The 13,038-nt window shown below is 41.4% G+C and overlaps 1 protein-coding gene across 3 annotated transcripts in view; it reads left to right on the forward strand.

Moving 5' to 3' along the window:
* Window positions 1-4,978: 4,978 nt before the first annotated feature.
* CLRN1 (clarin 1) overlaps window positions 4,979-13,038 on the forward strand; it is a gene marked incomplete at both ends in the record, with an annotated part of 38,684 nt that continues 30,624 nt past the window's right edge. For all 3 annotated transcript variants that reach the window (XM_082655663.1, XM_082655664.1, XM_082655665.1), the window contains one exon: window positions 4,979-5,231. In XM_082655663.1, the coding sequence (XP_082511789.1) occupies window positions 4,979-5,231 (253 nt within the window). The remainder of the gene's footprint in view (window positions 5,232-13,038) is intronic.

A 13,038-nucleotide genomic window follows, 5' to 3' on the forward strand; every position in this document is an offset into this window, starting at 1 on the left:
AGCTTGGGCATCCTGCTCGGTTGAGGTTTACGAATCAACCTATCCTTGTAATGAGATACCAACAAGAAACCCAGAAATATCAGGGGTATCACACATCTTATCTGACACAGGCAGCAATCTTCCTCCACTCCCAGCTCTCTGGCTGTTCTGTATAAGAAGCCCAACTCTTATACTTATCCCACAGTCATCACCAACCCTGAAAATCCCACACTGAATTCTCCCTCCAGTCCAAATCCACAGAGGCTTCATCTGTATTCTAAGAGAACTTTGTTTTCTTTTCCTTCCCTTCCCTCAACCCTTTTAATCCTCTAGTTCAAGCAATTAGCTCTACGAATATGAGCCCTCATCAAGGTCTAGCACATGCGGTAATTTTCCCCCTAATAAATCCATCAGTTCTTTCTGTGGAGTGGTTTCTTTTCCCCTTACAGTCATTAGAGAATGACAATGCTACTTCAGGATCCCCGGCAACTTGAATTAGTCGAGGAACGTCAATCAAATTTGCCAGATTTTGCTTTAAAGATGAGAAAAAGGGGATAGATTCACAAAGGCCTCTTGTCTCAGAATAGGAAGCTGGATAAACCCTTGCTGAATCTCTCTGAGAGACGCCTTGGAGTATAATGATCCATTTGGAAGAAAATCGAAATCACTCTTACTTGTGACAAATCAGACAAAACCCAGAAAGGCTCACCAAATAATCTAACAAATAATAATTGGAATAATCAACCATCCGGTGTTTCTCAGCCGTGCAATGTTCTATGATACATAACAGGTTAGTACGGCAGATAAAGAGAGAGAAATAATCTAGCAAATGGACACATTTTAATACTATAACTTGTGAGAAAAATGTTTTGTAGTTAGAAGGGAATTAAACGATCGTGTGGTCCATGCTTATCACACTTTAGGGTTGGGATGGGGGGGTCTTAGGGAATAAGGAGCGAGGGGGGTGCCCAGTGACAAAGCTCCTGGGTCCCCACCTCTCCCCATATAAAAGCTCGATTTTTATCTCTTATTACACCCAAGAGTTCAGTTGAGGAAACGGTTTCTCCAGTTGAAAATAATTTGAGAATTGCTATACATATAGCCAAGACCACTCTTTTCATAAATGACTAAAACAAATGCCAGAGAAATTAAAGAATTCTTAATTTAGTGAGGGACCTGGAGCCAGACCCTGGAGCACATCTTTCTCCCCAGCTCTCTCTCCACACCCCACCATGCCGTGCTACCTCTTACTCTCAGGGGGCAAATCAGGTGAGAATCTCTATGCCTTTGGATTGGAGGCTTTTTTTTTTTTTTTTTTTTGAATGACCATAAGGAAAAACCAATGAAGCCAAATTAGCGTGAGAAGAGACACAAATACTATATTGGAAGTAAAAACATCGACTGCGGTTGTACTCCTTTCTTGATATTGTTTCCAGTCACACTGGGGAATTATATCATCATCCAGCACCGGAAAGGGGTCACTGGGGAGGATGGAAAGACTTAGCTCCCTTTTCTTATGTCACCAAATGTATTGCTATTAAGATTGAGAGAAGTAAAGAATACTTGGTGAAAACTTGCTGACATTAATGACTCACGTTCTCGGAGAGGCTGCAAGGAAAATGGTGTCATCACTGTCATTCAAGACACTTAAGATGAAATTTCAAAAGAAGGCTGTCAGGCATAATGACTGCCGGGTTCTATTATATCATTCTCAGAGGGTGGATCACACACACTACTATGCAGCTTGTGGGTGGTTGATATTGAAGTTTGAAAGGGAGCTGCACAGAGAGGAGGGGAGACAGGCGTAGGACCCGAGGCGGGCCCTTCACAACCGGGAGACATCACCGCTAACGCTCGTGTGGTGACTTGGGGTAAAGCTATGATCCACGATCTGGTCTTTCATCTTGGATAGGCTGAAACTTGACCTCATCAGGACAATTCGACAAGATGATGCTCTTGGTGCTGAACAGAATTCAGGAAAGTCTGAGCTGTAAGTGGTTGTGCCAGTTCATTAATTTATAATGAGAAACTTTCTCTCAAGTGACCAGATGGCCATGCCTGATACATTCCACCGCTGAGATATCTGCAAAGCCCAGTCAGTCATCAGAAGGCAGCCGTTTAGAATGGGGTCTGAACCCTGGCTTCGAACCTTGACTGCACAGTGCAATTACCTGGTGTGATTCGCCATGAAGGCCATACTCGAATATCAAACAAATCTGAATTTCAGGGATTAGAACCCAGACATCAGCAGTTTTTAAAAATCTCCTCAAGTGATTCCAATGAGCAGCTGAGAACCACTGGCTTAGGGCAAAGAGACCAGCCAGGTCACCAGGAGGTTTTAGGCCTCCTTGTTTCCACACGGGGATCCGTAATTTGTATGTCATAGACGAGTAGTTTTTTTTTTTAACAGGGAACAGATATAGTTTTGCCAATTTTTTAGCTTGCCAGGTAAGATGTTAAAAATTCAACTACTATTATTCCATTAAAGAAAGGAAATCTTAACAAAAATTAGGAAAGACAAATTTCAGAATGAAAGGTGAACTCACTACGCTGTATTATTTTTCTCACGTTTCTACAGATCAGGGAAAACTTCGCTATAGACTGATGCAAACTTAAGAACTGACGTGATCTAACTGCTGTCCACACACATAGCCAGGGCTTTTCTTCTTGGACAGCTTTAGGTACATTTGACAGGGCTTTGTTCATGAAACCAACATCTTACGCTAACTACCCCTCTCTTACCGTGTCCTTTCTGTAGAGGTATTCATTGTATTGATTAAGTTGTAGGTGATTTCTGCTTCTAGGCTTGGACATGTTCTGTCTCCTCCAATTACAGAATATGTTGATTTAATTAACTTAGCTCTCCTTAGACATCTTAAAGTTTCTGGAATGGGTGTGGCATATGGACCCTCACATAACGGCTTACTAGGGGCACTGGTGCCCCCTTGTTTTGCTAGTAGACAATCATGGCAATTATTCTAAATCCAGTGGAGAATTCATTGGGAAGCCAAATGAGTCGTTTATTCTGTGTGTCAAGTTACATGAAATAAATAGGCTTACTTATATTGTAAACCTAATTTTGAGTGACTCTTCGGAATCTGGTGTGTGCCCTGTCCTGTGGCCGTGGTTTATGTTCCCCCCGCCTCCCCTGAAGGGACATTGGAGTGATTGAATTGGTTCTATACTTAGTTGTCTATCTCCAACAAGACAGCCTCTGGCAACTACTAAAAGAGGGTAGCCGTGCCAAGAAGTCCAAGAGTATACCTTAAAGTCCCCCTCAAAGAGCTATTAACCTAAGACTCATTTATGCTGTCAGTGGTGTGGAATCTTCACAGATTAATTTCTTCTAAGCTGCCATGCTTAAAAGTGCATCAAGAGACTAGAAGCTAGCGTCAACAGGTGCTTCTGACCAACTGGGAAAGTTCTATTTGCAGATGTCTGTGTTTTCCAGGCACCCAAGATGTATAACAGATGATGGGCTACCCTGCCGTTACTCCCAGCCCAACCCAACCCAAACTGAAGAGCCGGCCATCTCTTCAAGGTCAAGGGCTGCTACGAATAGCAAATAAAGCTCAGGAAGCCTGGATTTGAATCCAGTTCCACTACTCTCTTGGGCAAGTTGTTTGCTTGTTCTGAGCCTCAGTTTCCTTATCTGTGAAATGGGGATATCACCGTGATTTTCTTCCTCATCACTTTATACACTAATCGTGAGAATTAGATAATTTAGATAAAATACTTAGCAAGGTGCCAGATGTAATAAGTTCTTACTAAAAGTTCAGTTTGTAGGTCAGAGCCTAGCACAATAATGTGGCATAAATAGACATTCATTAAACACTTACACACACACACAAACAAGTACTATATCTGTTTGCAGAAAGAGGAATCTCACTGGAAATGCGGTTAAAAAGCTGTCACTGAATTCTGAACTTTAGTTTTCAGATCTCGACAATTTAACCAAACTCACTTTGCTATTTAGTATTGCTCACACCTTGGTCTCTTGTCTCTCTGACCAGTTACCTCTGCTGGGACCTGTGCTTTTCAGTGATGAATTCTCAGTGCCTTCCATCTGACTACAATCCATTATTTCCATGACAATGCCTTCGTCTTCTTTCCAGATTCTTGTATTTCTCAGATCCAGAACCACATTCCCTTGCCATTGTCCCAAAGCAGCCAAATGTTTTAAAGGAAAACATTTAGAAATCTAGATATTTGCACCTGCCTCTCCATATTTTTGTGTGCCAGGAAAAAACTGAATCAAACTCTCTATTGACACACTGGTTCTAAATCACTGATCTGGGAGGAAAGGAGCTAGGAGCCCCGGTGGCTGGTCTACGGTGCTTCAGATCCATACAGAATCCCCTTCAGTCCATTATTTTATCCTGCTACAATGAACATTTTCCAAAATCAATTAATTGCCAATGTGTGTGTGTGTGTGTGTGTGTGTGTGTGTGTGTGTGTGTATTCTTCCTACCTCTAATGACACTCCTCTTCTCTCCCCACCAAAAGCAAAAACAAAAATAAAAACACATCAATAAATGAACTTCTCAAGTTGCTGAAAATTTACCATAGGAGCCAAGCCCGTTTCTGAAAGTTTCAACTCACCCAATCAGACAAAAGGCAGAGGAGAGGGGAGGCATTCATCAAGTTACACGGAGGACTCCATCTGTTATCTTAGACCTCTGTTACCAAGGGACACAAGAGGAGCTACTTGAAGGCAGTTTGAAAGAGTTTTATTTTACAGATTCTTAGTCCAAAGATTTCAAATTAGAAGCGGCAGCAGAAAAGGAGAAAAAAAACAAGTAAGCGTGATGAAGCCACCTTCATCCTGGCATTCTGACATTTAACCTGGTGAGAAACACCATCGATGGTGAAGTTGCCTTTTCAGCGGGGTTCTGTCTGTTCACCTTCCATAATAAATGCAGTCGAAGGGGCAGTCACTTCTCATCGGTCACAAAGGTCTGGTTTTTGAACCTCACCCTCACAAGAGCCATTTCTCATCATGCCAAGCCAACAGAAGAAAGTCATTTTTTGCATGGCTGGGATGTTAAGCTTTGTGTGTGCCCTCGGAGCTGTGGCAGCCCTGGGGACACCTTTGTGGATCAAAGCCACCTTCTTCTGCAAAACTGGGGCTCTGCTCGTCAATGCCTCAGGGCAGGAGCTGGACAAGTTCATGGGCGAGATGCAGTACGGGCTTTTCCATGGAGAGGGCGTGAGACAGTGCGGGCTGGGAGCAAGGCCCTTTCGGTTCTCATGTAAGTAACTATTGCATTTGAATTATTTAATACTTTAGGCAAACTCTTCCAAGTGTTGCAAGAAATTATTTTTAAGAGCCTGGCCCTGTCTATTGCAGGATGTTTTAAACAGGTATGAACTACTTGAAATACCCAGGCCTCTTCTGGACGGTTTCTTCTTCCTAGTTTTTATTATTTCATTCTTGCTATTTTTCTTATGACAATTTATAGTTCATGAGTTGCCAGGGAATTAAACTTTTTGAAAAGACAAGCAATTAAAGTTCTTAAATATTAATATTTATGTAAGAAATTATGGGCTCCGTTTTTAAAAGGGAGGAACTTGTGCGACAGGAAAGCTGTAAGAGATGATCTTGGTTTTGTTCTTTAAAAAAGAACCAGTGTCATGGGCTCCTTAACCAACTCTAGCTGCTTTTCCCCCTTGCACAGAACTTTGTTTCCTGTCTACACCCTTATTTTCCCTCCTAGGAGCTTTGCTGTTGAAAAATATTCTTTTTTTTTCTTCCTTACCCAATTTGGATCATTTGACTATAGAAATTTAAAATGATGTGCTGTGCTAACTGAGAAAGAATTAGAAGCCTGTTTAGGATAGAAAATTTGCCACTGATTAACCTTCGAATCACGTACAGAATGTGAGACAGATTTTCCTGTCGCGATATTTGTGAAATGGAAGTGTTACCTGTAGTATTTACAACCTGTTTATCTTAAGAAGAGAATTTTTAAAAAATTACCATGTGAATAGGCAACTCATTAAATGAAAATTAATAAAAAGTCATTTGTTATATCTCTCCTAGTGCACATTCAGAAATTATTATTATTTCAAAAGGGCTGGTTTGGAACAATCTTATGAAGACACAGCCAGGAAATTACTGCATAAATCACTCTTCAGGAAAGGAGGTTACCAAGTGAGGCATTTAAAATGAATTATTATGTTGCCTGGGTATTTTTTTTCTAGCATAGGTAGAAGGCTAAATTAATTGAATTTATTATTAACGTATGCAGTGTCTAATTAAATTTCAGTGCTGGCCTATTTATATTTCTGCAACATTCCTGACAATTTCTTAGCAGTCATTGGACACCAACCTTCAACTCACATAGGCTGTTAAGCGATATGAATTTGCATAGGGCTCCAGAAAATCCCCAAGAATTAGTCTTCAGCTTGTCAAGAAATTATCATCTACTAGATTTGATGAAGTGGATACCCACCCTTTTCACTGCATGGCTTTAGTTCATTAAGATAATGGGGCTCTTAGAGTTGCTTAGCTTCCCTTAGGGGGGAGAAAAGAACAAAGCAGAATGTCACGTGATTTGCAACTGTATTAAAAAACAAAAAAGGAAAAAAGATGAGTGAACCGATTTAACCATGAGTCATTGGCAGCTAAAGTGTGAGTAAAGCTTCTCACAAATGAACTTAGACAAAAGCAGGGAGCCTACAGGGGATTTTTCTGGAGCCTCTGCATTTTGTACAGTGAAATGAAGATAAGCTTTACTCATAGCACAGGACATGTTCCAAAACAATATGTCTTCTAAACACTTACTTCACAGTAAGTGCTATGCATATCTTGTCTCATGTAATCCTCACAGGGCCACAGTCCTCTCTGGTTCAATGAAGGATTTTTTATGGCTGTGTCCCACGCCGGCCCTGTCTGTAATGAAGCTGTTCTAATCAGGTGACCCTTTGCCTTCTGTGAAGACTCACAGAGCTGGTGGGGTTTACACAGTACCCTAGCCTATCTCACAGGATTGCATTAGTCCCCATGATACTCTTAACATTTTCCCCAGCCTAGTGAAGAAAATCTTGCATTGGACGGTGCAGATTTACTTGGAGGTTTACTCTGAATAAATTGGGCATTGACAGTGTCCTTATTCTAAATGAATTTTTGCTTGGTTCTGCCGTACAAGTTGATGTGTGTTATTTTTATGTGCAATGTATGTGTCCCTCTTAAAACCCAGATGTATGGTACAACGTGAGGATGAAGAATGGACCAGAAAAATAGTTAGGTGATGTTGTCATATTTGTTCCTATTAAATGTTCCCTATTGACCATTCTATCTCTTTTAATTATAACAAACATCTTCCCTGCCAGCATGCACAATTATGCTGGGAAAACTTCTGCCTCGTTTACTCTGGCTGATTCTCATCCATTTATGGGTCAGTGATTCATCTTCTAGAGGTCACTAGCCTTCCTACCTAGCACACAATTTCATTCATTATAATGAAGGACTGTTTTTCTTTCTAGGCAACACAACTTGGTCGGCTTAGTTTTTCCTGATATGTCACCCGTAAAATTTTAATGATGATGTTTCAACTCTAAATGTAGTCATCAAGACAAAAAGTACTGGTTTTTGAGCACAGGGTGTGTGGGTGTGTTTCTGTTTTGGTTTGAAACAGTGCAGAGCATCATCAAAATATGATACCCAAGAATCATATGGTGTCAATCATTCCTACATATGCTGATCTCTTCATTGCCAAGACAGTTCAATGAGCTGGGGAAAACATATGGAATATTTTTTTTGACATGGGAAAAATAAAATTTAACCAATCACGTATCACAGCTTGCAACTTGAGTCATACTTTCTAAAGCATCTTGGACCTTATGATGGAAAATTTGGAAAAAGCTTAGAAGAAATTTAGCTGACTTCACGTTTTAGAGAAGCAGAGTTTCTTGACCAAATGAGGCATATGACCCAGACCGCAGAGGGAATGTTGAAACTACTTCGGTGAGCAAGCAGGTGGCTTCTCAAACATATTTTGGCGTAGAATAGTTGGGATTCAGGGTCTCTGTGACCAACACTGAGAGTTGGCACTCTGTCTCCATGGTCCCCTGCAGGTGTGACTCCTGTCTCCTGCTGTTCCCACCTGTTCCAGGTGATCAACTTGCATCTCTCCCATCACCCTACCTACACATGGCAGAGCTGCAAAGGTCTTTGATGTACCTCCTTCTAGTAACAATGCCTATCTCTCCCCTCTTCCTTAGCGCACCGCCGGTGTGGAAGCAGGCACAGCGCAGGTAGGAGGGACACGTATTGAGTTTGAGGAAGACTACCTGGTGGGAGGGAGGGGGGCAAGGAAGCCACCTGTACTGTGTCACCCAGCATGCAGGGCCCCTCTGGCCTTTTAGCTCGGGGTGTGGGGGAGGGGCTACTGTCTAGTCTCACTCACCCATTGAAACAGTCCAGCTAATAATGATGTTGTTTTCCTCCCATTGGGGGGAAAAAGTGATTAGTGGGATAGCAGATCGTAATGTTTAGGAAACTGTAGCATGAAGGGGAAAGCCAATTCTCACGGTTATATCCTTTCCAGACCTTAATGTTCACTCTGTTATTTCAAATCACCTTGTACTAAAAGTGTTTGAGGATGTGTGTTTCACTGCAAGGAGAACCGGAGCCCCAAGAAGGCAAGGGGATGTGTATCCCTCAAACCATCCCGTTTCTCCCTCAAACCAGGACCTAGCATGACGTCTGTCACAAAGGGGTACTTAGTAAATGTTTAAGCAATTTGCGATGCAATTTGCCACTCGCTGGAGGTTAGACTTCCAGCAAATTATTTCACTTCGTTGGTTTTCAGTTCTTGCATCTACAAAATGGGAGGTGAAACTAGGCTATTTCTAATGTCTCTTCCAGTTCAAACATTCTATGATCTGTATAACAAGGGGCTGGCTGTTCTAGACAAGGCCCTTCCAGCTTTAAATTTGCATGACTCTTCTAGCTTCAGTTGCTTGAAACCCCCACTGACAGATTTTTGCCACCATCATTAGAAGTGGTGAGTTTTGTGTGCCTTTGCTCTTTCGTTTTCAAAGCTCCTGATTTTTAAAGTGAAGTATTCTGAGATACCTACCATTTATTAGGACCCAGATGAATTTCATTATCAAAGTGAATGCTTCTTTTTTTTTTCCCCCTGTCATAACCTTTTACTTTTTGTGTAGAAAATTGCAGGTTAAAGAAGGAGAAAATGAAAAATGGGGAATTCTGGAATTCTAAGGAAATGGGTTAGTGGGTTCCAAAGAGCAGGAACAGCCATAAACAAGTAATTAAGAGAGAATTATTGAGAAAGCAAAAAAAGGAGAAAATCAAAAGGCGGGGAGAGGCTGCCCTACTTGCTTCCGTTTTTTTCTTTCATTTTTCCTAGAAACTCCTCTTCCATTCTCACTGAAAAACTCCTCTTTCCTGAATCTGATTTCATGAACTGGTGATGGCAAGAAATGAGGAGTAACTAGTATATTTAACACTCCACAGGTATTCTTTACCCAAAGGCAGAACTTAAGCAGAAATTATCCTCAAATTAGCGAGAAATATGGAAAAGGTGTTTTTGAGAAAAGGAACTTCTGGGTCTCCTTGGCTAGTACAGGACAAGAACGTTTATTTCTCTCTCCTCCCTAACAACTACCTCTAATATCCTTACCAGAAAAATAATCCACAAAATCAGCCTTCTTTGACAATTGTAATTTTGCATATATGTGTACACACACACACACACACACACACACACACACCCCTTCCTTCCCTTTAAATTACCCTCCACTCTAACAGCCAGTAAAGCCATTGACCTGGGCTGTCCTGAGAGATGAAGTAGAGGCTGACATGACGGGGCTGCTTCTGAGGTTCTATGTGGCAGGTCCTCAGTGGAACTTCCAGAACTTAACCCTGGAGTGTGAACTTTACCTGTTGGAGGATGACTCCTAAATTGTCCTCACAATTTGCTGCTCTGCCTTCTCTTTTGGTCTCTGAGGGTGACTCATCGTCCCCAAGGACTTTCAGACGATCCAAAAGAAAAAAATACTAATTTCAGCTGCCCGATTATTGGGTGCCTCACGGGTGCCAGGCATTTTGCAGATATGAACTCCAACCCTTACACGGGAGATGTTATGATGCTACTTCTCTTGAACAAATATAGAAACTGGAAACTCAGAGAGATCACAAAACCTTCCCAAAGACACAGACCTAGTAGGTAGCGGACCTAGGATTGAAATTCTTGATCTGCTCATTCCTCTGCCACATTCTGTCTCCTTACAATACGCAAAAAAGGATGCAAAGAGTGGAGGAAAATGTAAGAGTAGGACTCAGTTTCACCACCTATTTAAAATATTATGTTGGGTTGGTGAGGGTGTGGAGAAAAAGGAACCTTTGTGCACTGTTGGTGGGAATGTAAATTGGTATACCCACTACCCAGTATACTATGGAGGTTCCTCAAAAAATTAAAAATAGGACTACCACACGATCCAGCAATTCCACACCGAGATATTTATCCAAGAAAGCAAAAACACTAATTCAAAAAGATATACACATCCCTATGTTCACAGCAGCATCATTTATAACAGCCAAGATATAGAAACAAAGTATCCATCAACAGATGAATGGATAAAAAAGATACGTTTTATATATACAATGGAATATTACTCAGCCATAAAAAGAATGAAATCTTGCCACTTCTGACGATGTGGATCAAACTGGAGGGTGTTATACTTAGTAAAATGTCACACAGAGAAAGACAAATACCGTGTGTTTTCAATTATATGCAGTGAATTACAAAATACAAACATAACAAAACAGAAACAGACCTACAGATACAGAGAACAAACTAGTGGTTAGCAGACGGGAGTTGGGTGGGGCAGGCAAAGTAGGGGTACAAATTCCCAGTTATAAAATAAATAGTTATAAGGATGTAATATACAACACAGGAAATATAGTCAATATTTGTAACTTTGCAGTATAATCTATAAAAAGATCAAATTACTATGTTGTACACATGAAATTAATATAATATTGTAAGTCAACTATACTTCAATTAAAAAAAAAACCTCAAAGATGAGAAACAATTATGTTGGTGCTTCACAAGAGCTAGTTCTCATATGACCAGGTGATGGTACTTGGTCTTAAGGTTTGAATTCATTCATTTCCTCTTTATTTCACATTTCAGTGGCCCTGATATCTCAGTCCCAATCTTTGACCTTTGGAAAGTAAAACCGTCAAGCCAAGCCTGTTTAAGAATCTAGGTTGAGCAGGTCACATGGGTTACGTAAGTATATCACCTTGACGTTGATAGTTTACGTTGAAGGCAGAGATATCTGACCGCACATGTGGTTAGCTGAGTTAAAATCTCTGCCAGCGAAAATCTACACGGTACGATCTTCAAAGTTAGCTACTTGGACTACAATAAATATTTCACCACAGCAATGACGAAAATGGCAGGCTCCTTCCTGAGGTGACATGAACAGTTTCAAAACAGAGGCAGGGATGGAAAAAAAAAAAAAAAAAAAGCAGGTACATTTGATTCACTACAAAAAACTGATACTTTTTAAATGAGGAATCAGTGGGATAGATGGGATAGAATGAGTATAAATCCAGATCTCTTTTTTCAAAAGATGAAAAATAAAAACTCATTTTAATCTCTGAACTCTATCAGGGTTTTCATAAAGCTAACGGCATATTTCTTTTAAAAACAAAACTCATCTAAATTAAACAATGACAAATGTGCCTTTCGTCTAGTCGTGCAGCTGAACACCCAGACTGGTTGTGGTGTGATGCTCTCTTATTATAGGTATGATAGCACTGACGAATAGCTGACTGTACCTGGCAGACAAATGTATGCAGGATTCGTATTCCGCTCCCTCTCAGCATGTTATAACTGTGGCAAAGCCATTCTTGGGAGTTATTACCCCAATATAATCACACCGCGTGGATTCAGAGCAGTTAAGTGGGTTCTGTTATCAGAGACACAGATGCACCAAAGCATCTGCTGTCCCTCAGCCACTGTGGGTGATTAAGACTCACTCATGGGGCTGCTTCCAATAGGCTGGAGTCAGGTAGATACAGTTCAGCTGAGAGAAATTCAGGCGCGGTACCAAGAAAACTGTATTTTAAATGCTTCTATCATATCATCATGTCTCCTCCTTTTAAGCGCTGGGGTCATGGATTTCATTCTCCCTGACCACGTAGCCATCAGAAGCCTGGCTCAATACCTGGGTGTGCGACTAGGGGTGATATTAAGGGAGATGAATGCATTGAGTTTATGTCAGGGAATGTCTTTTACTGGATTTTCATAATGACTAGCGGCAGATGGGCTGAGGGGAAAGTCAGATCAAGAGCATTTCTGTAAGAAGAAAAGAAATCTTCCTCCTTATTCCCTTTCAAGAAAATGAATAGCTGAGCACCAAGGGGCCAAATACAACTTCTTTTTGAAACCTACCTTTTATGTGAAGGACAAGTTGAGAAGAAAAACAGGACCTCTGAAGCTACCATCACGGCTTTAATCTGGGAAGAAGTGGCGGTACCATTGCTAACATCATTATCAGAGGGGCTGCTTTCATTCTGAGAGCTTCACAGATGGCGTTACCTGCAGTTTACATCTAGCCAGATGAAGACAAATAGGGTCGATGCGACCTAAACCATTAGATCAGTGGCCTGTAACCCTGGCTGTGATTTAGAATCACCCAGGGAGTCTTGAAAACTACTGACGCCAAGGCTCCACCCCAGACCAATTGAATCAGGATCTCTGGAGGTGGGACCTGAGCACCGGATGGTTTAGAAGCTCCCCAAGTGATTCTAATGTGTAGCCACGGTTGAGAACTATTGCGGTGGATGACGGCAAAACAGGTAGAATCAGGTGAGGCCAAGAGTCAGAAGCCCTCAGTGTTAGGGCTGGGCAGGTCACCAGAATGAGGGCAGTGAGGAGAAGCAGTATTTAGTATTGTTTCCACACAGCTGGGAGGTTTTCTGGTCACATTTGAGTTGGGATGCTTGCCTTCCATTCCTTTAGCTGCGTGTTTCTGTGAAGGGTCTCACGCTTCACCCACACCTACCTGGCCTCGGAG

This window comes from Grampus griseus (genome assembly GCF_964374135.1).
Source record: "Grampus griseus genome assembly, chromosome: 5".
Classification (NCBI taxonomy): Eukaryota; Metazoa; Chordata; class Mammalia; order Artiodactyla; family Delphinidae; genus Grampus; species Grampus griseus.